Source organism: Armigeres subalbatus, chromosome 2 (assembly GCF_024139115.2).
Source record: "Armigeres subalbatus isolate Guangzhou_Male chromosome 2, GZ_Asu_2, whole genome shotgun sequence".
Taxonomy (NCBI): Eukaryota; Metazoa; Arthropoda; class Insecta; order Diptera; family Culicidae; genus Armigeres; species Armigeres subalbatus.
In genome coordinates, this window is record NC_085140.1 from 463840322 (window position 1) to 463865921 (window position 25600).

At 38.3% G+C, this 25600-nt stretch overlaps 1 protein-coding gene across 3 annotated transcripts; it reads left to right on the forward strand.

Annotated features, from left to right (window-relative positions):
• The first annotated feature begins 734 nt into the window (after positions 1 to 734).
• Positions 735 to 25412, forward strand: LOC134218357 (male-enhanced antigen 1). 3 transcript variants are annotated; one of them, XM_062697298.1, is made up of 4 exons: positions 735 to 1019; positions 10423 to 10554; positions 24848 to 25168; positions 25226 to 25412. In XM_062697298.1, exons 3-4 carry the CDS (start codon positions 24860 to 24862, stop codon positions 25370 to 25372), a joined length of 456 nt encoding a protein of 151 aa, XP_062553282.1. In that variant the 5' UTR covers positions 735 to 1019; positions 10423 to 10554; positions 24848 to 24859; the 3' UTR covers positions 25373 to 25412. The 3 variants fall into 3 exon arrangements, with proteins under 3 accessions (XP_062553282.1, XP_062553280.1, XP_062553281.1); XM_062697296.1 differs by lacking the exon at positions 10423 to 10554 and having other exon boundaries at positions 749 to 1019; XM_062697297.1 differs by lacking the exons at positions 735 to 1019; positions 10423 to 10554 and adding an exon at positions 24176 to 24718.
• Positions 25413 to 25600: the final 188 nt, after the last annotated feature.

The window sequence follows — 25600 nt, forward strand, 5'->3', positions numbered from 1 at the left end:
GCGAAAGCATGGTTGGGTTCAGTTTTTTACCGTGTACCAGTCACATATGACATCACACCCCATAATATTTTCATTGAAATCGTGATCGATCATGTTCGTTTGGAGACACGTTTGACAGTTTGTTAGGAGACAGAGGATTTATCTTCGCTTATCTATATATTCCACTATCTATACGTTCGTTTATTTACTGTGTATTCTCATTCTTTATTTGTTTGGAAATCGTGGAAACTCAACAAATCCAAGTAACATTTCATAACGTCGGAAGCAACATTTTCCACTCCAATAAAAACTTGTTCGAATTAGCTGTTTTCAATGTTTATGAACTTTCTAACGTGGAATATAACCAATTTCTCATAAAACGGGATCATTCACATGGATTATAAAGGGTTCAATTCACTGCAGTAGATATAAGAAAACTTGCGAACACAAATTGGCAAATAATTAATTTTGGTTACGACCATCTGAAATTGCATCGCAGTGTTTACTTTTTCGGTTCGCAGTGACGTTAGGATGAACGTAAATAAAGCGAGCTGTATTCTCTCTCTCAGCTTTTGAATTATGTTTCTCTCTTTTCTTCCATCCACTCTTTCTTCTGTTGTCAAAAACAAAGGAACAAAACAATGCAACGATGCCAGTTCGATACGGGAATCCAACCTTGAGTTTGCTTCCTGCAGTCGAAATTGATTGAATTAAACCTCCAGTTGAGTAAATAGAACTTATGCTTGGTACTTTTGTAACATGGGAGTAAAAGGCAAACTTTTTCGACTCTATTTATTTATATTGGCTTCCCGTACGGAAGTTCGAAGTTGGGTGGATTGATCACACTTTTGGGTAGTTTAGCTCCTCCGTGTACAATAAATATTGACATCAAGAAATTTTGCATCTCGTGAAAACAGTATTTGATCGCATTAGAAGCAACACATTTGTGAGAGATATTTTAAAGGTATTAAAATTTGGATGCAGTTTCGGATAAATTGACTACGTAATGGTTTTTCAAAGGAGGAAGAGTGCATAGTGAGGTGGGTAAACAATAAGTGCGTGTTGTTCTGTTACGGACTCCATTCCAGTTCCAGAATGTGATGTTGTCATTTCTCATACGATTTATGCGACGGAAATCTTTAAAAGTAGTGCTTACATATGGATCAACTAATCGTGAATATCCCTCATCGCATGTTCGGATATTGGTCACGGGTACCTCTAAATTTGTAAGACATAACAAACCATGTTTATAAATCCCGACTGGTTCGTGAACGCAAATGGAATCTTTCCATTTCGGGGCTTCAGTAAACGGTTTGACAACATCTGTACTGAAATTTGATAGCGATGACTTCACATAATGTAGATTCCCAGATGAATCAATTAGCTTTGATGTTTCACATAGCAATGGGAACTGTATGAAACATAACATTGTTATTGATTATCAAATAGTTCATGAAATCTACATACCTTGAAGGTAAATTTCGCGTTGCTTTCAGAAACTTGAATATATTTTCCTTGTTTTAAGTATGAATTCATAGTTTTTGAGCTCTTATTTTTTTGAATGAAATCAATTCGAATAGACTAATTGTATGTGTTACTTTTTAATAAAAATAGAAACGCATTTTTCCAACGAATGTGAAAATATTCCAGTGTTGCTATAGTTTTCCACTACATAGAAAAATGGATTTAGGTCAAATGGGTTTTACACAATTTCGATTGATATACACAGTGATGCCGATTTAACCTGCCGTGAACATAGCTTGAGGAAAAATCAGGCTATAGACATCCCCAACCATCAAACTCCCTTTGCTTGACAATAGCCACCATATCCTGGGGAGAGTGTGCAGATAGACCGCCGTCAGTTTCATTTAATGTCAACAATCGCCAACAACAACAACGATTGTTCACGAAAAAAAATTTCATAATGAATGTATTCACCAGAACACATTTTTGCCATTGATGAATTTCGCGCCAACTAAACCAGCGGTTGGCAGCACCATCTCAGAATCGAATGAAACTTGGTGGGCATAAAGATATGGTATTTCTAAGCCACTTTGCATACTTGGTTTTTCAAAAATTGTCAAGGGTAAAATTTGATAAGGCCTAATTTTTATTCATTATTTTTTAAAATATCGATGTATCTCTAAAATGACAAATGTATCTCTAAAATGAGAAGAGTCTTACAAGAGACTTACAAAAAAGTGTAGTATGGCGGACTGTCGTGAAATTCCCAGAAGTTTTTTGAAAAAATATCAAAAAAATAAAAAAACGATTTCTACACTGCAAAAAAAAAGTTTTGAAAGTTAAAATCGATATTACAAAAAAAATAAAAAACTCATCTCAGATATGGATGAAGTTTTTTCTGCAGATAGCTATTTCAATTATCTAACTTTTCTGGGAATAATGTTCCTTTGACATATTTGAGGAAAAACAGTTTTTTCATGTCCATATTGAGTGAAAATTTATGTTTTATGTCTACAGCGCCAAATATAGGTTCAGCAGCCTATCATCAACCAACGACACATTTTAGAAGAATAAAAATTTGGTTAGGAAGCAATTTAGCATAATCTAACATTAATGTGGACCAACATTTGAAAAGAGCGTATATTTTCCTTGATTTCTTAAATCAATGTTACACACAAATGACCAGAATTACAAAACTGTGATAAGAAAATTATTTTTGAGCTTTTTAGTGGAATGTTTTCACCTGTCATAAGACGAGTTTATACAATCCCATTGAATTCCACCACTTAATTGTATCTTGACAGATACGTATTTCGACCTCAAAAGTAAGGCCGTCTTCAGTGTCTCGTACTTGACTCGACTTAAGTCGTACTTAACACAAATAAGAGTTAATAACATTTAATTGATGTTTAATGAGCATATATTAGGGAATGTTTGAAGATTACGTAACTCTTAAAGGGGGAGAAGATCCTAGAAATGTGCACTTTCATACGAAAAACCATTGTTTTTTATATAGGGTAACGGTACCAATAGTGGAGGTATTAGTAGATCCACAAAAGAAAATATTTTTTAAAAATTGATAATTATGGGAAATTTACTGCTTTATTATTTTAGTCAATAGATAAACTAATAAATTTGCTTACAAAAATGAGATAGATGTCATTTAACATCAATAATTACCAAATATTGCTTGCACCACTATGGGTACACTGTTCCTTTAGTGGCGGTAAAAATTAATTTTGGTTCCTATAGTGGTGCTATCCATTGGTTTCTTATGAGACTCGCCACTATTGGTACAGTTGCACCACTATAGGTGCAAGGGAGTCAATATTGTTAAGGAAAATCATTGTTTTCAATAGTTTTTCAAGCGAAATCTTAAGGTAAGTTGCATTAAACATGATATTTAAAGCACGACGCATCAGCTGAAACCATCGTAAAGTCTATAAATATGATAAATCTAATTAAAACCCCACTACCTCCACTATTGGTGCTACCTCCACTAAGGGTACGGCTACCCTATACAGAGGTAAACATATATAAACCTGATATATGGCGTGGCGTATACAAAGGGATTTTTTTTAAAGAAAGTCCACCAATCATGTAACGTAAAATTTGGCTATTTCGTCACCCCTCCCTATCTTACACTGTTTGTATGAATCCTCTAAAAATTATATGGATCGTCACACATCTCACAACCCCTCCCAGCTAAACGTTGCGTAATTTTTGAATGTTCCTTTTGATTAAATGAAATTATCATTTAGATGAAGTTGTGTTCTCGTACTATGTTTAGGTGCACAACAAGTCCTAATACAATTTCATTATTTCGCTTCAGTGCTTTGTTAGCTTCCTGACGCATCTCCATAAAAAATCTTGATGTTTGATACCCATATTGATATGGTTCTGAACGCTTTTCAAATTGGCCACTTCCCCCGGGCACCTGGAACCAACTACAGAGCGGTCAGGGCAGCTGATCGTCCTGAATATGCTTCCTGACGCAATTCCATGAAAAATCTTGAAGTTTGATACCCATATTGACAGGGTTCTGAACGTTTTTCAAATTGGCCACTTCCCTCGGGGCACCTGGAACCTACTACAGAGTGGTCAGGGTAACTGATCGTCCTGAATATGCTTCCTGAAGCATCTCTATGAAAAATCTTGAAGTTTGATACCCATATTGATAGGGTTCTGAACGCTTTTCAAATTGGCCACTTCCCTCGGGGCACCTGGAGCCTACTACAGAGTGGTCAGGGTAACTGATCGTCCTGAATATGCTTCCTGAAGCATCTCTATGAAAAATCTTGAAGTTTGATACCCATATTGATATGGTTCTGAACGTTTTTCAAATTGGCCACTTCCCTCGGGGCACCTGGAACCTACTACAGAGTGGTCAGGGTAACTGATCGTCCTGAATATGCTTCCTGAAGCATCTCTATGAAAAATCTTGAAGTTTGATACCCATATTGATAGGGTTCTGAACGCTTTTCAAATTGGCCACCACCCCCGGGGCACCTGGAACCTACTACAGAGCAGTCAGGGCAACTGATCGTCCTGAATATGCTTCCTGACGCATCTCCATGAAAAATCTTGAAGTTTGATACCAATATTGATATGGTACCGGATAATGTATACGTGATTGGAAGGGTATACATAATTTACCATAGTATCCTTAAACAGGTTTACTGAAATGGCCATATCTCGGATGTTTTTCAACGGATCTTAGCGCAACCGCCCTCATTCAATTTTCAATAAGATCTAGTTTCTAGGAAAATAGTGTTCATCGATGTAACTTCAAACCACACAAAAATACGAGCGGCATAAAAATGTGTTTTTGGCATGGCCTCCGAAAATCCGGAACATCTCCGGTGTCCGGTGGCCAGTATTCATGACCATGCATGTTCCTTAATCTTGACTAAATTTCGTCGAATGCTTCCGGTTTTGTCCAATTCTATAAATTTTTCAAAAAGTTATAAGGATTTGAATTTGGGCCAAATTTTGCCTATCTCAATCATTTTGCCTAACCCCTGTATATAGAATATATGAATACACAATATCACATAGCTTAACAGCAATTGTGAGTTTGTGTAGGATTAGATAGAGAGATTATTCAAAGTTGTCTCCATGTTTTACAACTATATTGTGATATTCCGGAGAGTTCTCTCTTTAATTGCTCAAATGATTGTTCTGTCGGTTCGTCGCCATCCTTATATCATTTGATCTTTCTTTTACAATCCGATCACCATCGTGTTTGCATCTCCTCTAGATACTTTGAGTAAATTAAAAGTTCATTATTTTGGTCATGGCTGCCGTTCAGGATTCAAACATCGGAAATCTCTCGATCTCCAATTTTTCGGAAACTATTCAGCAGGTGAGTCATACCGGTACTGAAACTATACCGATGTGACGCCCGGTGTCCATATAGCGAACAGTGAAATTATCAAAAATCAGCAGAAGACGTCTATGGCATCTTCTGTTGATCCAACACCTTTAAAAAAGGCTTCAACTTTATTACAGTTATTCCGCTTTTAAGTTAAGCTTGAAAACGGTTTCTTTACAGCTGCGTTAAAGAACGATTTAATCAGGAATCTTTATGAATAGATGTACAAATTGCCTGCAAATTCGTTTATACCTAGTTTCGACGGCTTTGGATTAAGATACGGCAAAATTTGGTTCTCTCCCGAGAAAGAGAAAAGCTGTATCGGGCTGAAGCAGTCGCTTCTAAATATAAATGAAAAAGCAGCAAACGATTTCAATTTTTGCATTCAGCCATATTGTCTGAAGCAATACAAAATTTGTTTAAACATTCCTATGAATCGTAACGAAAGTTTAACTACTAGCGATGTTCTACATCGTCTCGATTTCCAAAACCCCGCGTTTTTGATTAACCTTTGGAAGATGATTTCGGTCAAGGCCAACACTACAAAAAGTCGACTGATTTTCTGTAGTGCAGACCATGATTCTTTTGAACTGCTAAAGAAACAGAAATTCCGTATTCACTACGGGTTCCAGAAAGTGCTCGTAAGAGCATTACCGCAGAATGTTTCTGCTAAACCGAAGACGGATAGTTCTTAGTATTCGTACTAGATCTTTCGCCTTTTCGAGGGGGAACATTTCCCATTTCATCCCTTTTTTCGTCGGGTAAATGATGACAAAGGCGATGAAGGCGAGGCACAAATCTCCCATTTGTAGGGGAACGTGCCGCCCGAGCCGACTCACTGATACCTGATAACCGTCTAAGACGAGTTTAGCACTCTCCATTTAATTCCACCAATTATTTTGATATCTTTCACACAGTTGTGGTTGAAATACGTATCTGCGAAGATATCAAAATAATTGGTGGAATTAAATTGAGAGTACTAAACTCGTCTTAGACGGTTGAATACAGGCTATTGACATCCTATTGTTTAGCCCATCGCCAGATCATAGCCAGAATGTCCCGGGCTATAATTTTTTTTTTCATACTGCTTTTCAATGATGACAGCGGGCTATGTCTATCGATTCAGTGATTCCATGAAAAAATAATAGAGTCGAAAAAAATTCTCCAAATTTGCTCAAAATGTGAATAAATGATCTCTACCGAAAATAATTAGACCCGGAGAAAACGGATGCAGCGCTTTAAGGTTCTGCCAAATTTTCAAATTTTAAATTTTCTTCGCTTCAGATTAAACTAGAATGAATTAATGAATGAATAGCGACGGCTCGGAACTACGAAGCAATAACGGACTGAATCTTAAATCAAGAATATCGAACTCAGCGTAATCTTGTGGAAAGCATATAGCTGGATTGAACCTGCGGCTCCAACTATCGTTATCCGAACCACGAACGCTTCTGGAAACGCTGCCAAGTAACCTACGATAGGTGCAACGATCCACGTGGCAGGCTCCATTCCCATTCCTACACTCACACACACCAATCTGTAAGTGGCAAAATAAATTATCTAAAATTCCAAAGTATAGTGTTTGGAAGAACTCTTGAACAGCAGTAGTAGCCGACCCTGAGAGCAATAGAGCTTAAGCTCTGACTAGCCGGTGCCCAGGGATTTAGCAGGGTTCATCTGACCCGCAAGTAACACCTATGAAACTTATATACAACAGTTATAACATTTCTTTATCTGGTTCAATTGTTCATTCTTCGCGAAAATGAACAATCAATCGCTCAAAATGAGCGATTGTCCTTTGAATTTTGGATTAAGCGCCTGTTAACGGTCTAGTATTAGCCTGGAAATACCTGTCGTTTACCGATATGAAAATTTGGGGCATAATATGAAAATAATTATAAATTATATTCTTTATATCTTCTTTTGAAAAAAATATGAAATCATTCATAAATTGTATGAGAGTTGGAATGCGAAAGTATCACGTGAAAAAAAAAGTTTGAAATCATTTTAAATCAGAAATCTGCTCATTTATGTGGTTTTCTGATACCAGAAGAAACAATAAAATAGATTTCACATAACAGTTGTAAAAATGGCTATTTGCTCACATTTACTGTTCGGCACGCGCGCCGTCCTAGAACGCTCATGCAGGCTCGCTCGTGCTGTGTACCGCGAGCGATGTTTTCTTGTTAGTGTTGTACAAAATTCAACAGCGCGCGTGTTCGAGTGTTAAACATTAAACTGTCCGGAACATCGGCTAGATTCCGAAATTGATTTTACATTACAATTAAATGATCATTTTTACCATCTCCACATAATCACAATGCGCCCAATCATTTTTAATATTATTGATTCAAGCCTTCTAAAATCAGGTGAAACACCAAAATTGTAAGCATTTATTTTCAATCACAAATTTTTAACAAAGTTTATAACATGTGGATCCAATTCTGTATACATAAAAATTAATTTCTGTCTGTCTGAACCTTATAGAGTCCGAAACTACTCCACCGATCGTGGTGAAAATTTGTATGCAGAGGTTTTTGGGGTCGGGGAAGGTTCTTAAGATGGTCCGAGACCCCTCCCTCTTTTGGAAAGGGGGGCTCTCATACAAATGAAACAGAAATTTCAACATAACTCGAGATTAGGAGAATAGAGAATAAATCAATTTTAGGCGAAACGCAAGACAAATTTGGAATGCTACTAAATAACTATTGAATTACTACGCAAACTCAGTTTTCACGGAGTATAAATATTAAATTTTTAACTATTTTAAAACGGTTCACGATAATGTAACATCGATTTTAGATAGAGTTGGCTTTCAAATTTGATTTCCGATGACGAAAAATAATAGAGCTAATATGCCGACTGGGCTGCAAAACGTGTAGTCTTGTCAGCTGTCTAATTTTACCGGGCGATCGTCAAATGAATTACCGAGTACTTCAGCATATATTTTTACCGAGATCCAGTAATTGATTGTTTTTCTTCCGTTTCTTATGCCAAATGCATTAAAAATATAAAGTAAATATATTCATTTTGAATACAATACATGTTATTTTGTACATGGCATTCTCCAGTGGATACTTGTCATGTTTTTGAAATAATGCACGTAAAAATATAATGTTGTTTATTATTAATATTTCTAATACTTTTTTGACAAAGCAAGCGTTTAATGACATGTATAAGAAAAACCTTATACATCGCATTAGTCACATACATTCGAAAACTTATACTTTTCATTAAATTATGAATGTTATTAGCTTTTTGATATGGGATCACTCATTAGGTGGCATAATGAAGAGTATAAGTATTTTCGAATGGTTTTTTTGCCATAACATATAAGGTTTTTTTTTTACGTGTGGGATTGTATCTTATGCATTCATTGCCACCTTCGATCGTGCTGCATACGTGCTCCACGTGCAACCGGAGACACTAATGCACGTATACAATGATGGTACAATATTGATGGAAGTTTTGTTTATTCAGCGTTATACAATGCAACTAACTAAAAAAATGATAAAAATGTTCAATGTGGTAATAACCCGTTCAATAATGGAATACTTACACAAAATACATTCTCTCGTAGGCTGACCAGATCATTTTGGTCAAAAAACGGGACAAACGCACTTGCAAAACGGGATATGTCAAAAAACCTTGTGAGAAATTCAAGAGCTGTGGACATTTCAAAATTTATTGGCCTAATTTTCATTTTCTTTGTAGAGAAAATTTTTAGAGTGAATCATTCACACCGTCTCTTGTATTTTAACTAACTTAAAAGTTAGTTGTGGAAAATACTACAAATAATTCACTCTTCAAAGGGGCGCGGAAAAAACACGAAGGAACATTATTTACATAATTAACGCATTTTTCAAAATATTAAAAAAAAAGTGGAATTTTAAAATTTTAAATCTACTTTTAAACATGGATTTTATTACTGACCAATATCAAAAACTTTTCCAATTCTGAATAATTGAAAATAACAAAAAAATAGTCAAAGTACCCTGTCAAAAGGCATATGCGAAAAGAGCAATAGAGTAGGATTATAGATTTTTCGATCTAAAACCCTTTTTCATTAATATAAGTGAGGGAAAATCTATGGATAAGAATAACAAGAATCTCAACAAGATAAGAACATTAATATCATGTAATTTTTATTATTTCCATGAATATGGTTCGGGCATGTGCTTAAATGTAAACTTTTATCAATTCAAAATACTTTTTGATCGAAATTTATTTAAATGACGCTAAAAGTAGCCTCACACATCTGGAATATTGTCCATTGATTTTGCTTCCATGTGCTTCTAAAAGGGCGTCGCCAAAAGTAAAACAAATTCCGGCTAATTTATAGGCAGGTTTACAGCTCGGACTCTCGGGAATTTCCGCCGGATTGTATTTTGAATCGGGTCCAAATTATAATTTCCTACAACGGAATCCCATAAATCCCGCCCACACATATGGAAGCGAAACTTGCAGACAAGCTCCTGATCTGTAAACTAGCCTTAAAGTACGTGAGGACCGGAATCCGATCAAACTTTCCCTCGGTTTGAAACTGCCTCAAACTCGATTTGTGCAACTGATTTATATTTTTTTTTATTGTGGTCGATTTTTTACAGTAGATGATTTCGAAATATTTATAATTATTCAGAAAGACTTTGAATGATTCCTAATGTTTCGAAAAGAATCAATCGATTGAAAAACATGTAGAAAAGCATATTTGAAAAAAAAAATTACCTACCTACCACGCAAGAAAAAAAATCGTAAATGAACTTAATCTGGAAATTAGAATGTCTGTTCCTTCGCTTTATTTTCTTGACGTTGAGGCCTGACCTGATATTTAGGATGTATTCGTCTACCAAGTTACCGGTTCCGTTTAATTCATTGATAAAATTGGTCAAATTTTAATTGGCTTCGAAATAAGTAGCAAAAAGTCATTGAAATGAAACTGTATGAAGAAATCTCCCGCTGTCATTAACTGTGAAAAACCTTTAGAAAGTCAATCCATGTAAAATACATAACGGCATAAATAGTTTTCTTTGAAAATCACCACAAATTACATAACATCTCACACTTTTTTTATGGGTTTCGTCCACTTTCTTTGGATTTATTTTTAGATTCCTGCCTAAAATATTGATTTTTTTTATTTTGGAAGAATCAATGAAAAAACGGGACAAATTGAGGATTTTTTAGATTACGACGGGACAGCACAATAAGGTCTAAAAAACGGAACTGTCCCGTTAAATACGGTACGTATGGTCAGCCTATTCTCTCGGATAGTCGAAAAGTGTTTGAATCCATTTTATTTTTATTTTAGTGCGTTGTACAACTACAAGTTTGGTTTTTGACGTTTTACACTTTTCCGAATCTCGGCTAAAATATTATTTCACCGATTTGAACTGCAAAATATGTTACCAAATTTCGGTGATTCATTTTCTTTGCGGATCTTCGGCAATCAATAGTTAGAAAAACAATGTAAATGTCAAATTTTGGCGAAGTATCAGTCAAATGAGAATTTGCGACCACGTTCGTCATTTCCATTTACCGAGATGAATTTTAGAGATTAAGTGTGTGCCGACCAGAACGTTTATATGAGCATCTGAAAAAGATAAACCGTCAACCTGTTGGTCCGCTTTCCATCGTGGTCGCTTATCACATCCCGTTTCAACAGTTTTACATCAAGCCATTTGGAAGTATCGTCGAGATGCAACACCCTGCATTCATAAGATAAGTAACAGATTCACTGGCTGAAGTTCTTAGGAATTTATTTATTGTATCATGGGGAAATTGGTCTACAATTGAACAATTACCCCCTTTTTGCCATTTTCCGTAGTTTAGGTATGGGGTATCTATTAATTTTGTATCGTGTGTCGTGATTCATAAACTTTTTTTTTTCACGTGGTACTTTCGCATTCCAACTCTCATACAATTTATGAATGATTTCATATTTTCTTAAAAGTAGTTATAAAGAATACAATTTACAATTATTTCCATATTATGCCCCAAATTTTCATATAGGTATAGGTAAAATAGAAATGATGAAACAGGCGCTTAATCAAAATTTGACATTTACATTGTTTTTCTAACTATTGATTGTACAAAATAACATGTGTTGTATTCAAAATAAATATATTTACTTCATATTTTCAATGCATTTGGCATAAGAAACGGAAGAAAATCAATCAATCGGCAATTTCAACTTTTAACGAGACTTTTACCGAGCTCTCAGCTGTTGGATTCTCGGCAATTTATTTTGCCGGCCTCGGTGAGATTCCTTTCACCTGTTCTGGACTATCCGTTGAAGCTTCAGCGTGTGTGTTTTAGCCGCGGACTGGAAGCAGTAACTAACGTATTCGAGAATATTCGAGAACCGACAGAATGGTTGTTCGCCCCAGTAACATTTAGGTTTTATAGCAGTTTCATGGAAGTCTTGTAGAGCAAATAGTGGCTTTCAAGTCCTTTATAAAACTAAAAATGTTACTTGGGTGGTACAACGTGATAAGATCTTCGGGATGTGCTTCCCAAAGGTGCATTTCAAGTCGAACCAGACCCCGAGGTATTTAGAAGACATGCTATGAGTGATTGCCATACCCATCAGTTGAAGCGGGAGCTTTGCCGGCTTATGTTTTTTTTTCTCAGTTTTCTCAGGAGAGAATGCGATACCCAGCTTTAAACCCCAAGTAGACAAATTGTCCAGAGTATCTTGCAACGGTCCTTGCAGATCAACTGCGGTATGCACCGAAACGGATACAACGCAATCATCAGCAAGCTGTCTTAACGATCAATTTGGCATAAGACATTCATCAATGTCTATGACGTAAACATTATATAGAAGGGGGCTTAAACATGAGCCCTGAGGGAGACCCATGTAGCTAATTCGTGAAGTTGTCAGATAAGACATCGACGCAAACTGTATCAAAAGCTCTCTTAATGTCCAAAAATACTGAGCCCATCTGCCTTTTTTTTAGATCTTTATTTAAGTGATTTTTCTCAATATCTAAATAATTCATCACTGAACCATTTGCTCTTTTTTAGCGAAAGTTAGTTGAATTTCTAAAGAAAGTAACGCAAGACAGTCGTTCGTTCCCTTGCCCCTGCGGAAACCAAATTGTGTATTTGACAACAAATCATTTGATTCAACCCATCTGTCTAGCCGGAAAAGAACCATCTTCTCCAATAACTTCCGAAGACAGGATAGCATCGCGATTGGACGGTACGAATTATAATCCGACACGGGTTTTCCGGGCTTCTGGATAGCTATAACCTTCACTTGCCTCCAATCATCCGGAACAATGTTGCACTCCAGTAACTGATTGAACAAGCTCAATAAGCGCCTCTTCGCGACGTCTGGGAGGTTCTTGAGTAAGTTGAACCTGATTTTATCCATCCCTGGAGGGGAATTGTTACATAAAATGACGGCAAGCGAGAATTCAATCATCGAAAAGGGGCGATCCATCGCATCCCTGTCAGCAAAAGTATCAAGTGATTCTTGCTTCACCGGTAGACACATTTTCTTTGCGAAGTCGAGTATCCACCGCGACGAGCTTTCACGATCTTCGTTTACGGACGACGCGTTGCGCATTCTTCTCCCGACGGTCCACAGAGTTTTCATTGAGGTCTCGCGAGACAAACCTTCAACATCGAACCGTGTTTCCGGAATTCTTTAAACGCGGCGGATTTCTAACGATTAAGTTGTGTACACTCGACATCCCACCATGGTTTGTGTGGTTTCCTACGAACCGAAGCTCCTGGCACTGGCCGGCGTTGTGCCTGAAGAGCGCTGTCAAGGATCAACTGAGATAGAAACTTGTACTCTTCTCGCGGGGGAAGTGCTTCTATCGATATTACGCCATCAATGATGATCTCCGCATATTTTCCCCAATCGATGTGCTTCGTGAGGTCATATGAGAGGTCGATAGAAACAGATTGATTACGTCCATTGGAAATCGAGACTTCGATCGGCAAATGATCACTACCATGGGGATCTTGGACCACCTTCCAAGTACAGTCTAACGATAATGAGCTCGAACAAATGGATAGATCTAGACGGCTATCTCTTGTTGGAGGAGCCACTCGAGTAACTTAACCTGTATTCAAAATTGACATATTAAAGTCGTCGCAGAGGTCGTATATCATTGTTGAACGGTTGTTGTCGTACAGTTCCCCCCAGCCTGTTCCGTGGGAGTTAAACTCTCCCAAGAGCAACCGTAGCTCAGGCATAACCGAGCAGATGTGCGAGAGATCTCTACGAGATATCGCGGTGTATGGAGGAAGATATTTCGAGGCGATACTGAGGTCTTTTCCTCGAATAGTCACCTGACATGCGACAGCTTCGGTGCCTGACATCAGAGCAAAATCGACACTATAGAAGGAGTGCTGTTTTGACGTAAACTACGTCTAAGGGGAAGACTCGGATACAGGGGGACAAATGAAAATTTCCAAATTCGAGACCGTCACGAAATCATGTAAGATTTTGAACTTTAATAGCGTCTTTATCTTCCGATGGATTTTTGAGATTTATATATCAATCTACGCGGAAATTCTCTACCAATTTGTCAATTATATTGAAACTTTGGGTTAGGACATTAAAATAGGGTATCGGATCATTTTGGCAGCACCCTCTTTTCTTGCCCGCAAGAGTCACGTTTCGGTCGTCGCCGTTCAGTGCGGTTGGCTTTTGGACTTTGCTTTTTGTGCGGTGTTTCGCACAAAAAGTAGAACAAAGGAGCCGGACCAGTGACCACGGTCGAAACAAATGTAACGAAAATGCGTAATGTAGTGCATTGTATAAAAAGTGATGCAGATAGGGGCATGTTTGTGCAGGCATGAGACGTTCAATTGTTATCAATGCCAAAGCCCTTGCTTGTAATGCAATCATCGCAATTTAATTGCATAAACATGTTTATAGTTAAAAACGACTTTGGAAAAATGTCGAGCATTTTTTGCAAATTGAAAACTAATAAGGCCGTTACACATATTTATTAAAACTTGCGAAACAAATCCAGCTTTGTCCGGATGTTGAAAATGTCACAATGAACTATTTGCAGCACCGCACTCTTGATCATTTTCGTCCGTTTGTTTTGTTTTCCTCAACAGCTGACCCAAAATAGTATTCTAATGATTTTTACATTTCCCGTTAAATTCACCAACTTTTTGTATATACAAACCTTGTGGATCCCAAAACGAATCGATTAGGGAAAAAATCTTGCAAATCGATCAAGCCGTTCGGGAGTTAAATCGTCAGGAAGGAAATCTCAACTCATTTTTATTATATAGAAGAAGACTAGTCGACCCGGCAGACGTTGTCCTGCATAGTAGGCGAAAATGCGCGTTGTTAACTACTAGAGTGGGGCGTCATGGTCATTTTTTCAAATCAGTGGTTTTTCGAAGCCATTCTGGGTCCTGAACAACTGTGCAGAATTTGGGACCGATTGGTTGCTTCCTCGCTTTCCGCATCGCGTTTGAAGTTTGTATGGAAATTAGTATGAGAGAACGTACATTTTTGCATTTCTACTACTAAAGGCTTTAGTTCATCGTAAACCAAGTGGCACATTGCGTTAAAGTATAAACCAAAGGATGCCGAAAAACTTTGCTGAAGAAGGCACGTTGCTGGAACGTCCACGAAAAAAGTTATAACGCTTAGAACATTGAGTATTCAAACTATATGCAAAAAATCGTTTATTCTGCCAGCACTGCCGTACTACGTAGACCAGTAATTTAATTGACTGTTATTTCAAAATAATTGATATTATAGGGCTTTAGAGCTAATGGGAGCTATCCGGATTCATTTCACAAAGAAAAAAATCCGACGAGAAGGAAGATGGGTTTTGTCCTTCGAGAACCATAGGTTGTCCGGTAGTGCTGGCAGAAACATTGATTTCTTGCATATGGTTTACCCAATCAATTTTCGAAACGTAATAACATTTTTTGTAGACCTTCCAGCTACGTTCCTTCTTCGGCAAAGTCTTTCAGCATCTTCCAGACTAGATGCTAACGTCACTTGAGTCACGTGATTGATGATAAATTGAAGCCGCTAAGAGCAAAATTGTAAAAAAGTACGTTTTCCCATACTAATCTCCATGTAAATTTAAAACGCGATGCGGCATGCGAGGTTGCAACCAATCGAGCCCATATTTTGCACAGTTGATTGGGACCCCAAAACGATTCAGAAAAACCTTGATCTCACTTGATCGGACGAAGTTTGCGTTTTTCCATACAACCGCGCCCCACTCTATTAACTACCCATGCGAAATTTCCATACGGTTCTTAATTTTAGTTTTTCACGATTTGGTCAATCTTATTCGTGATTTTTGTATGAGGAAATATCATATAAACCCGTCGGAAACGATAACGAACATATTTGCTGAATGGATGAAGTACATCCATCCAGTCGTTTTCGAGTTATGCGGATACGAACACAGACCATTTCATTTTTATATATATATATAGATTACGGTCTACGCAAGGTCAAGGTCTACTGGCCTCCGACTCTCTGCAAAGTCAAGTGGGAGGGGGTAATTTTCTTCTTCTTCTACTGAATCGAGCGGCGTGAAAATTTGAATGCAGAGGTCTTTGGGGCCGAGGAAGGTTCTTAAGATGGTTCGAGACCCCTCTCCTCTTTGAAACCTGGCTCCTATACAAATGAAACACCAATTTCATCATAACTCGAGATCAAGCAAATGGAACCAAATCTGGCGTGTGGAAAAAGAGGGCTCCCATACAAATGAACCAAAATTTCTGCATAACTCGAGAACTAATCAGAGAATAAATCAATTTTAGACAAAATAAAGTTCGTCGGGTCTGCTACTAAAAATAAATATAAAATTGTTAAAAAATTGAATGAAAACTCCTCGGATTTGTTAAAGAATGTTTTGAAAATTCTCAAAATTTACCTGATCTTTTTTTTGTTGCCCTCAAATTGTTATTTTTAAGCAAAACAATCCGAAGGGGGGGCTTATTTTAAAAGATATTTATATCGGCCTAATAATATTTTGTCCAATTAAATGCGCGCCTGAATCAGAAGGATTTAACTTTGATTCAGGAAGTGTTATTACAGGAATGAATCATGCGGTACTTATTGTACACGACAAAAGCTTCGGAACGCATACGTTCTTGAAACGGGCTATCTATATGTATGTTCCAGCATAACTTCTGAACCCATTTACCGATTTTAACCAAATTTTGAACACACATTCTTTATCTTAAGGAGACGACGATAGGGGGGTTGAGTATGCTCTTTGTAAAAGGGGGAGGGTGTGGGGGGAGGGGTATTGCTTAGTTATCGGTCAACTCAGTGTAAATTCTGAACCCCTTGGCCGATTTCAACCAAATTTGGAACACAAATTCTTTATCTTAAGGAGGGGATGATGGGGGGGTTGAGTATGTTTTTTTTAAAGGGAGAGGGTATGGGGGGAGGGGTATATCTTAATTATCGATCTACGCAGTGTAAATTCTGAAACCCTTGGCCGATTTCGACCAAATTTGGAACGAAACTTCCTTATCTTAAAAAGGGGACAATAGGGGGTTAAGCATGCTCTTTGGAAAAGGGGAGGGTATGGGGAGGGGTATTGTTTAGTTATCGGTCAACTCAGTGTAAATTCTGAACCCCTTGGCCGATTTCAACCAAATTTGGAACACAAACTCTTTATCTTAAGGAGGGGACGATAGGGGGGTTGAGCATGCTCTTTGGAAAAGGGGGAGGATATGGAGGAGGGGTATTGCTTAATTATCGATCAACGCAGTGTAAATTCTGAACCCCTTGGCCGATTTAGACCAAACTTGGAACACAAATTCCTTATCTTAAGAAGGGGACAATAAGGGGTTAAGCATGCTCTTTGGAAAAGAGGGAGGGTGTGGGGGAGAGGTATTGCTTAGTTATCGATCAACTCAATGTAAATTCTGAACCCCTTGACCGATTTCAAACAAATTCAGAACACAAATTCTTTGTCATAAGGAGACGACGATTGGAGATTAGGGATGCTCTTTACAAAAGAGGGAGGGTATGGGGGGAGGGGTATTGTTTAGCAATCGATCAACTCAATGTAAATCCTGAGCCTCATGATCGATTTGAACCAAATTTGTATCAAGTGTCGTCTGTCCTAAGGAAGCGATTTTAGTGAATGTGGTTAAGTAATTTTAAAAGGGGGAGGGTGTGTGAGAGTGGTATTGTTTAGTTATCGATCAATTCAGCATGACTTCTGAACCCATTTATCGATGTCCACCAAATTTGGAACCCATATTATCTGTCTAAGGAAGACTATTTCAGACTGGGTAGGAGTGCCATAGCTAAATGAGAGAGAGGGTATATTCATTAAACAAACAGTTTAGTATACCTTTTTATCGCATAGGTCAATTCAAACAAAACACGTAAACACGTAATCCCTACCCAAAGGAAACTATTATAGAGAGGCTGGAAGGGACTTTTGGAATGGGAGTGGGGGTATTGGGATTGGGTATTGTTGTTCATCGGAATAATGGTATGCCCAGTGAAAAGCAATGATTAATGAGTTTCCTTCTGAATGAAGATGTGATTGCTTCTTTAAATGTAGGCATTTGCCCGGAATAAGGCAATGGTGGGTGTGATCCCTTCTTTAAAAATATGCGTTGCCTGGAAAATGGCATCGATGAATGTTTTTCCTTCTTTAGAAATAGACGTTTGCCCGGAATAAGACCTTTCAAACCCACAATCCTTTCTTCAAAATCAGTCAATGTTTGCAAAAGCCTTCTCTTAATCAAATGATAAAGTATGAATAAGTAAACACAATTACCCTGTTGACCAATTGGTTTTATCATTTTCCGATTGTAAAAGAAAACTGCAAACCAAACTGGCAATTCCGAGCAAGGCCGGGTACATAAAGCTAGTATGAGTTACAATAGAGTTATCACCTTCTTGATCCCTGATTCAAAAGTCTTGCAATGATATTAATAAAATGGTTGCACGAATATTTTATCCATAGTGACACTCAGTGTTGGTAGAATCATACTCAAATCTGAATCATCGAGGTTTCATGCACGAGCTAACTCACCTGCGATTCTGCAGGGGGAGCATCGCGCTTGAGTTTCTCGGCCAGAATCGCATCGCTTCGCTCACTCACCGAAAAATGATTTCGTTTTAAAAAGCGTCAAAACGCAATCGAGGCGTATGTTAGCCATTGTTTTAGAAGAAAAACAGTTAATTCAATGCATTCAACAATGAAGAACACGTAAATATCATCATGAGCAAATCTCTGGGCCATGATTCTGATGGGATTTGACTCACGCATGGTTTGAATCGCCGATGAGATGTGAGATTTTGAGATTTTACCAACACTTGTGACACTGCCAGACAGTGGGAGTTAGATTGTAATAACACACACCCTCTTTTCCCATCCGCAACGTTTACTACTCGCGCGCATCACCACCAAATTAATTGGGTTTTGGTACATGATTGACATTTTATGATTTCTAGTGATGCACGAAAAACAAGATATGCCTATGATTGGAATGTTTCTGAATAATATAAGTTGCAAACGGAAAATATTTCTATTGAAATATTTCATCAAATGCTTCAAAACCCAAATGTAGGCAATTCGGATCCAAGAAAGGCATCATTACCACTGATGAATAAATTTGGCTTTTCACAGTAAATTTTTTAAACAATTGTCGTATCCAACAATTTTCATATCTTAAGATACGCTAGTTTTGTTCGAAACCAGCGACATAAGTAATCAAATGAATTTTCTAAAAATATTCATGTATGATGGCACTACAATCCTCAATGAACAAACTGTCTTACGTAGTTTACGTTGGGCGGTTGTGTCTTGTACATAACCCTTCTGATTTTTTGATCCCTAAAAGCACCCCTCCATATGGATTTGCCCGATCGCGGCGAATGATGTTAAAATCGGGAAAATGAAGGTTTACATCTGGTGTTAGCCATGTTTCGCATAAAGCAAAAACATCGCATTGTAATTTGTTAACTAAAATTTAAAAATATCTAATTTTGGAAGAATACTTCGACAGTTCCACTGTAGAATCGAAATCATATGAGCCTTATCGACGAAAATAGTCATCGAAGAATACAAATGACTTGATGAGGTGCATTTTTGAAGCCAGCTGCTTTAGGAGAGGAGTCAGAATAGGAAGAACAGTTTTGACCATGTTCTTCACTGGGTCGGAAGCATCAAAGAAGTTAAGGATGAGCTCTACGATGCCGAAAATTGTGAACATTGGAGCGCTCAGAGGTTCTCTATGCTCTCTTACTGGCTGAGAAATCGCAAAAATTGGGGCATCTGGGATTTTAGATGTTCCCGGAAGCGGTGGAAACTTTCGTTCATCCTGATGTGAAACCACAAAAGTAGAACGTTTTTGAATTCCATCTGCGTTTGATTTCGTCATGTTAGAATGAGGCTCACTTTGAGGCTGTTTTCTAGGCTTTTTCGAGGGACGCTGGCTTTGTTTCACTCGTTTCCTCGGTGAGCCGTTGTAAACAAAGGCCTCATTTCCAACTTCGGAGTCAGAGCTACCTTGATCGTCCGAAAGAAGAGACGAGTAGATGGTGTCAGAAACTACTGGTGAAGCGGCCTTTCTCAGCATTTCGGCGTAGCTACGTCGAGAACGCTGCTGAAGAGACCGCTTCTGGTATGTACGCCGCTGTATGTACGTCGGGCAAGCTTCAAGAGCATGTGGAGGGCTTTCGTTGCAATAGACTCATTTCGGTGGCGTCTTGAACGCGCCATCCACATGTTTCTCTCCCCACGATGCACAGCGAGGTTTATTGCAACAGTACTGAGCGGTGTGGCCCAGTTGCTTGCAATTAACATAATTCATCACCTTCGGTACATACAGCCGCACAGGTAGACGAAGTTTGCCAATCACTACGTAGTCAAGCAGTGCGGACCCGGGAAAGGTGACGTAGAAACAGTCAGATAGGGAATAAATCCGCTTCTCTCCCTCCTGCGACACCGAATACATTTGTTTGCAACCCAGTATCGCAACAGGAGGCAAAGAAACATTCTTGAAACGACCGAAACCTTGTTTCAAATCGTCGCATGTCATACTTCCCTCCGTCACCACCCCCGCGATCTCACACACTGCTGACGGTAAATAAACCTTATATTCGAGAGTGACAAGCTGACCGTGACGCGAAGCTTACTGGACCCAACCAGGTCAATGACAGACGAGAATCGTTTTTCCAGATCTTTGCTGATGATTATATTCAACCGCTTGCCTTTGGGTCGGAAGAAAACAACATACGGCCCACTAGAGTCGGGAGGGCAGGGCTTGAGGCGGGGGGTTGTGGGGGTTGCTAGTGTCCATTTTATTTTGGCGCAGAGGATCAGAAGCCAACAAGGCATTATTTGACAAAGAATACGATGTACCCCCGCCATCATCGCCTTCGCACATTGTAGATTTTAAATGTCTCGCAGAAGCGAGACACACAAAATTAATCAATTATCAAAGGGGAAAAAATAACACAAAACCAATTAAACCGTCTAAGACGAATTAAGTACTGTCCATTTAATTCCACCAGTTAATTTTCGTTATCTTTGCAGATACGTATTTCGACCACAACTGTGTGGTCGTCTTCAGTGTCTTGTACTTGACTCGATTTGAAGAAAACAATCGCAACTTACACTATTTATACTACGCTAGGTACCTAATCTAATCTTATTTGCCTACTTTATTTACCTATACAGTAAATTACTTTTATTGTTTAGGTAGAAACTTGAAGAGCCAAGAGCTGCCATTTCCCTGATCCTTATTCAACAGCGCTGTTTGTACCTGTCGGTGGATTTCCAAACTCTCAGCTACATCGAGTTTCCATGGGGAAGAGACATTTCTTAAGATTTTAATATTTGATGCCGTAATTGGGTGATTTTCCTTATACACATGCTCTGCTACCTTAGATCTAAATTCGTAATGTAATCCCTTATCGTTTTCTCTTTTCGCCTTACTCAATTCCGCCATATGTTCCTTGAACCTTATATCTAATGATATAAGGCGATGAGGAATGACGTCTTGAAGGCGATGAGGAATGACGTCAAGCTCGGTGAACTCGGCGCCGACGTACGTCGAATAAGACGTACCCGGATGGGCGAGATGATCCTCGAGCTGAAGCGGGGCGTCTCGCAAAAGGGCGCCGCCTACAAGAAGTTGGCGGAGGAAGTCCTAAGCGAGACGGTCAAGGTACGGGCACTCACGACGGAGGTGAATCTAAGGGTTAAAGACCTGGATGAGATCACCGAAGTCCAAGAGCTCGTCACGGCACTGCGGCGACAGTGTGAAGTGGAGACGCCCACCGCAGCCGTTCGGCTACGGAAAGGTCCGGCAGGGACGCAGGTAGCATTGGTTCGGCTATCTGCAGCAGATGCCCCCAAGGTAGTCAAGTTAGGCAGCGTCAAGGTGGGATGGTCGGTGTGCCCTGTGAGCATATACGAGCAACCCGAAATTTGCTTCAATTGTATTGTATTGTAATACTTTATTAACGTGATTTTTTATCGTTAACAAACTTTTGCTTCAAGTGCCAGGAACCGGGGCACAAGCAATGGGACTGCAAAGGCCCTGACTGAAGCAAGCTTTGCCGACGCTGCAGATTGAAGGGACATAAGGCACAATGAAAAGAAAAAACCCAGATTAATCCACCTAGCGTTGGTGGTGCCTTTCTCGCATTTAGTTAAGACACCAACCTTATATGGGGTTTATATGGTCCGATGTACCATTTTCTTCATAACTTTGAAACGCAATGACAGATCGTTATAAAATTCAATAGTGATCAACAAGGCTTTGTCCCCTGTCGAATGAAACTTGTTGCGAGAAAATCGGTCAAGGATTACTATACGAAAAGTTGTCTAATGTTTTTATAGCTTTTGTGCACACAAATACACACACATACACACATACATACACACGGACAGACAGACATGTGCTCAGCTCGTCGAGCTGAGTCGATTGGTATATAATACTATGGGTCTCAGAGACTTCTATAAAAAGTTCGTTTTCGGAGTGAAATGATAGCCTTTCGGTACAACTTAGTTGTACGAGAAAGGCAAAAAGACAAGTTTTGGGGCACACTTTCTATTTAACCTATCTTTTCCCTCTCTTTATTTTGCGGAATTATTGTATTCAAAAGTGAAATCTTCCTTCTTTCTATCTTTAGATGATCTTCAACCTATATGTTGGGCCCTTATCTTCATGTGGTGAAATATAAGTAACGCAATAATAACGTTGACCAATCATTTTCTAATTATATCAGTAACTACTATATCACTCTGGCAACTCCATGCAAGGCCGGATACACATAGCTAGTGCTATATATAAACCTTGGTATCGTATTAGAAAAAAAAAACTTTCAAAAACTGGTATAAAGTGAAGCAAGGTATTGAAGAGAAACCCCGCGTTTTTTACCATTTCTCAACTTTGATAACTAATATCTCAAAAAGTATGACTAGTAGGGACTTGGAATTTTGGTTTGTTATCTTGGGTACTTTCGAAAAAAAAGTTAGAAAATGATTGGTGAAAGCAGGGTTGGTTCGCTCTAAGGAGTATTCAAGAGAAGGTGTAAAAACATCTCTTTCTCGATTTGTTATCCGAGTGTATCGTGCATAAATACACTTTCTCTTTGTATGAAAGAGCGTGCGCCATACCCACTCTTCATCACACAAACCCACAAGTGTAAAGAGAACAGGGTAATGACAATTTCCTGTTTAGCAAAATGCATACATTTATGCTGTGTTCTTAATCTTCCATGTAGATAAGTTGTTGTAAGCGCTAAACATAGACCATTTTATACACAACAGCAAAACACACGCGACCGAAATTATTCACACTCTCCGTCGATCATGTTTCTCTTGGCTTCAATCACACGCATGTGTGAACGCTCTCGAGTGTGAATCAATACACTTCTCTTTATTTGTAAAATCTCTACACATTTTAAGACGAAGTGTGAGAAATGGCCAACCCTGGGTGAAAGTCGATTTTCCGATTAATGTCCACCTAAATCCCCATAGTGCAACGGCTGGATTGAAATATATGCCAGATAGAAACTAAACCAAACAATGGTGATCCAGAGAAAATGAACGAGATTCGGGAAGTTTGTACTGAAGTTTCCAGTTGCATTAATTAAATCTACCGAACAATGGAAATGTCATTTCCTTTTTCTTATTGTGTAGTCGAAACTTCTGTTTAACAAACATCCAAGAATGATATCCTTAGGGCATCTTTAGTAGAGTTATAAATCGTATGGGAGTTAGGAAATGAAATTGAAACTGTAAAAATGCCATCTTCAACAGACGTTATAGTTTTAAATATTCGAACAGTTTCGTTGGGAAATTTATAACTGGAATACTGCTCAGTTGTATTTTTGCATGAATTTGCAACAGAATTTACTCGAGTTTTATTTCATTCAAAACAATAGAAGATGACGTCATCAGCTATAAAAAATATTATTTCATCGACAGCATAACAATTTGACATTTGAAATGGCCTCGGACGATTGTTTTTTCGTTTTCTAGTATAAAACATGTGCAGCTTATAACTGCTACTGAAGATGCATTTATTGTTCTATATCTTTGACAGTTATAAAATGTAAAACTCGGGAAATAAATATAACTATAACTGTAACATTACTAAAGATGCCCTTAAAATATATTCTCAGAACAACCTGTATAACAAAACTGTATATATACTTCCCGAATCTCGTTAATTTTCATTGGTTCATGGTTGGGGTAATAGAGGTAATAAACTATAGAAAAAGATTGTCGCTGCTGTTCCCTTTGTTATCGCTCTCAAATATGTTGGGTACTCAACTGTCAAAAGTACTGATTTTTTCTTCGTTACCATTTAGTACCCTATCCAAGACCCTATCTTCGCTAGCAAAAGATGTTTCGACAGTGACGACAGCGACAATCCAGCCCGGTGGCATCCCTATCTCACACAATAGGTTTGTTTTGCAGCCAACATTACGCGACCGTATCCCACTGACAGTTCTGTATCCTAATGAGAATCAAATGTGATGCTTGTATACAAAACACATACTATCATGAATTTTACACTGAGATGTTGGCTGCAAAAACATGGCGGCGTGCCACCCACCTGCGACAATCTTCCTCTATAGTGTATTACCTCTATTGTTGGGGTATATAACTGGGTAAAAATAAAACAGGGATACGTCAAAAAGATTGGGAAAGGAAACATTCAGTCGAAATTCATATTAGCATATCTGTGCTTGAAATAATCCGATTTTATAGAGCCCTAGCTCCTAACTCATCTATTTTCGAGTGCACACATTTTACGAAGGTCGAGAAAGGCACCATCACTGCTAAGTGGATTTATCTGGGTTTTGTTATACAGGTCGCTCTGAGATCCCGTATGTTAAAGCGACGTACATAACAGTGAGACTTCAAAAATTGAAATTTCTATATGGATTCGTGAAAGGTAAAAGGTTGAATTAGATCTAATACTAGTGAAATCAATGCGTATTACATATATGGAGTCGCTTATGATTGTTATTATGAAAAATTATGCTTAATATTAGTTATTCATGTCACATTCTTCCTTGTTTAGGTTTTTGGTGCAATGGGTTTACCTGAACTACCTGACCAGAACGAGGAGATCGATTTTCGAATGGAAGAAAACATTGTTATTAATACTGATGGCACTACCGATGATAGTGAAAATGAATACAACGAAGAGAATGCTTACATGGGGTACCAGCCGTTGAATATGCGAGATATGAATAGCATGATGGAAGACAGTGACACTTCTGAATCAAATGACCCTGAAATACATGATGACGATAGCATCGAGTTACTTAATGTGGATGTTTGGAATGCACCCAGGCCCAATGAACTCAATATCGAGTTAGGACCAGAAAAAGCCGAACAGGTTAGTAGCAGACTATTATAATGATTATTTTACACATGATTGTTTTTTTTTATATAGATTCTCAGTGTAATGGCTGGTATTAAATTACCAAGTATATCAGTTCCACAGTGGGCCCAAGGAATTCCGGAAGAATCCTGGAAAGAAGAATTACTGCGACGTATTCGCGAAAGACATCATAATCAAGAAGTTGAAGATAATAGTTAAAATAATCACAAATACTAATAAATGAAATATCAATCACTCAGAGCTAGTATCCTTTATGGAAAAGTTAGCACATATTGCTCTAGGGGAAAGTGAATTTTGTAATTGTAATTGTAATTTATCAGCCTTCACCCTGGCCGACACCGTCCGCCCATCCAGTCCCGTCGGGTACAGTGTCGGGTACATTGAAAGAAAAAAGAGTTGATAGAAAAGGGAAATATTAGTGGACAT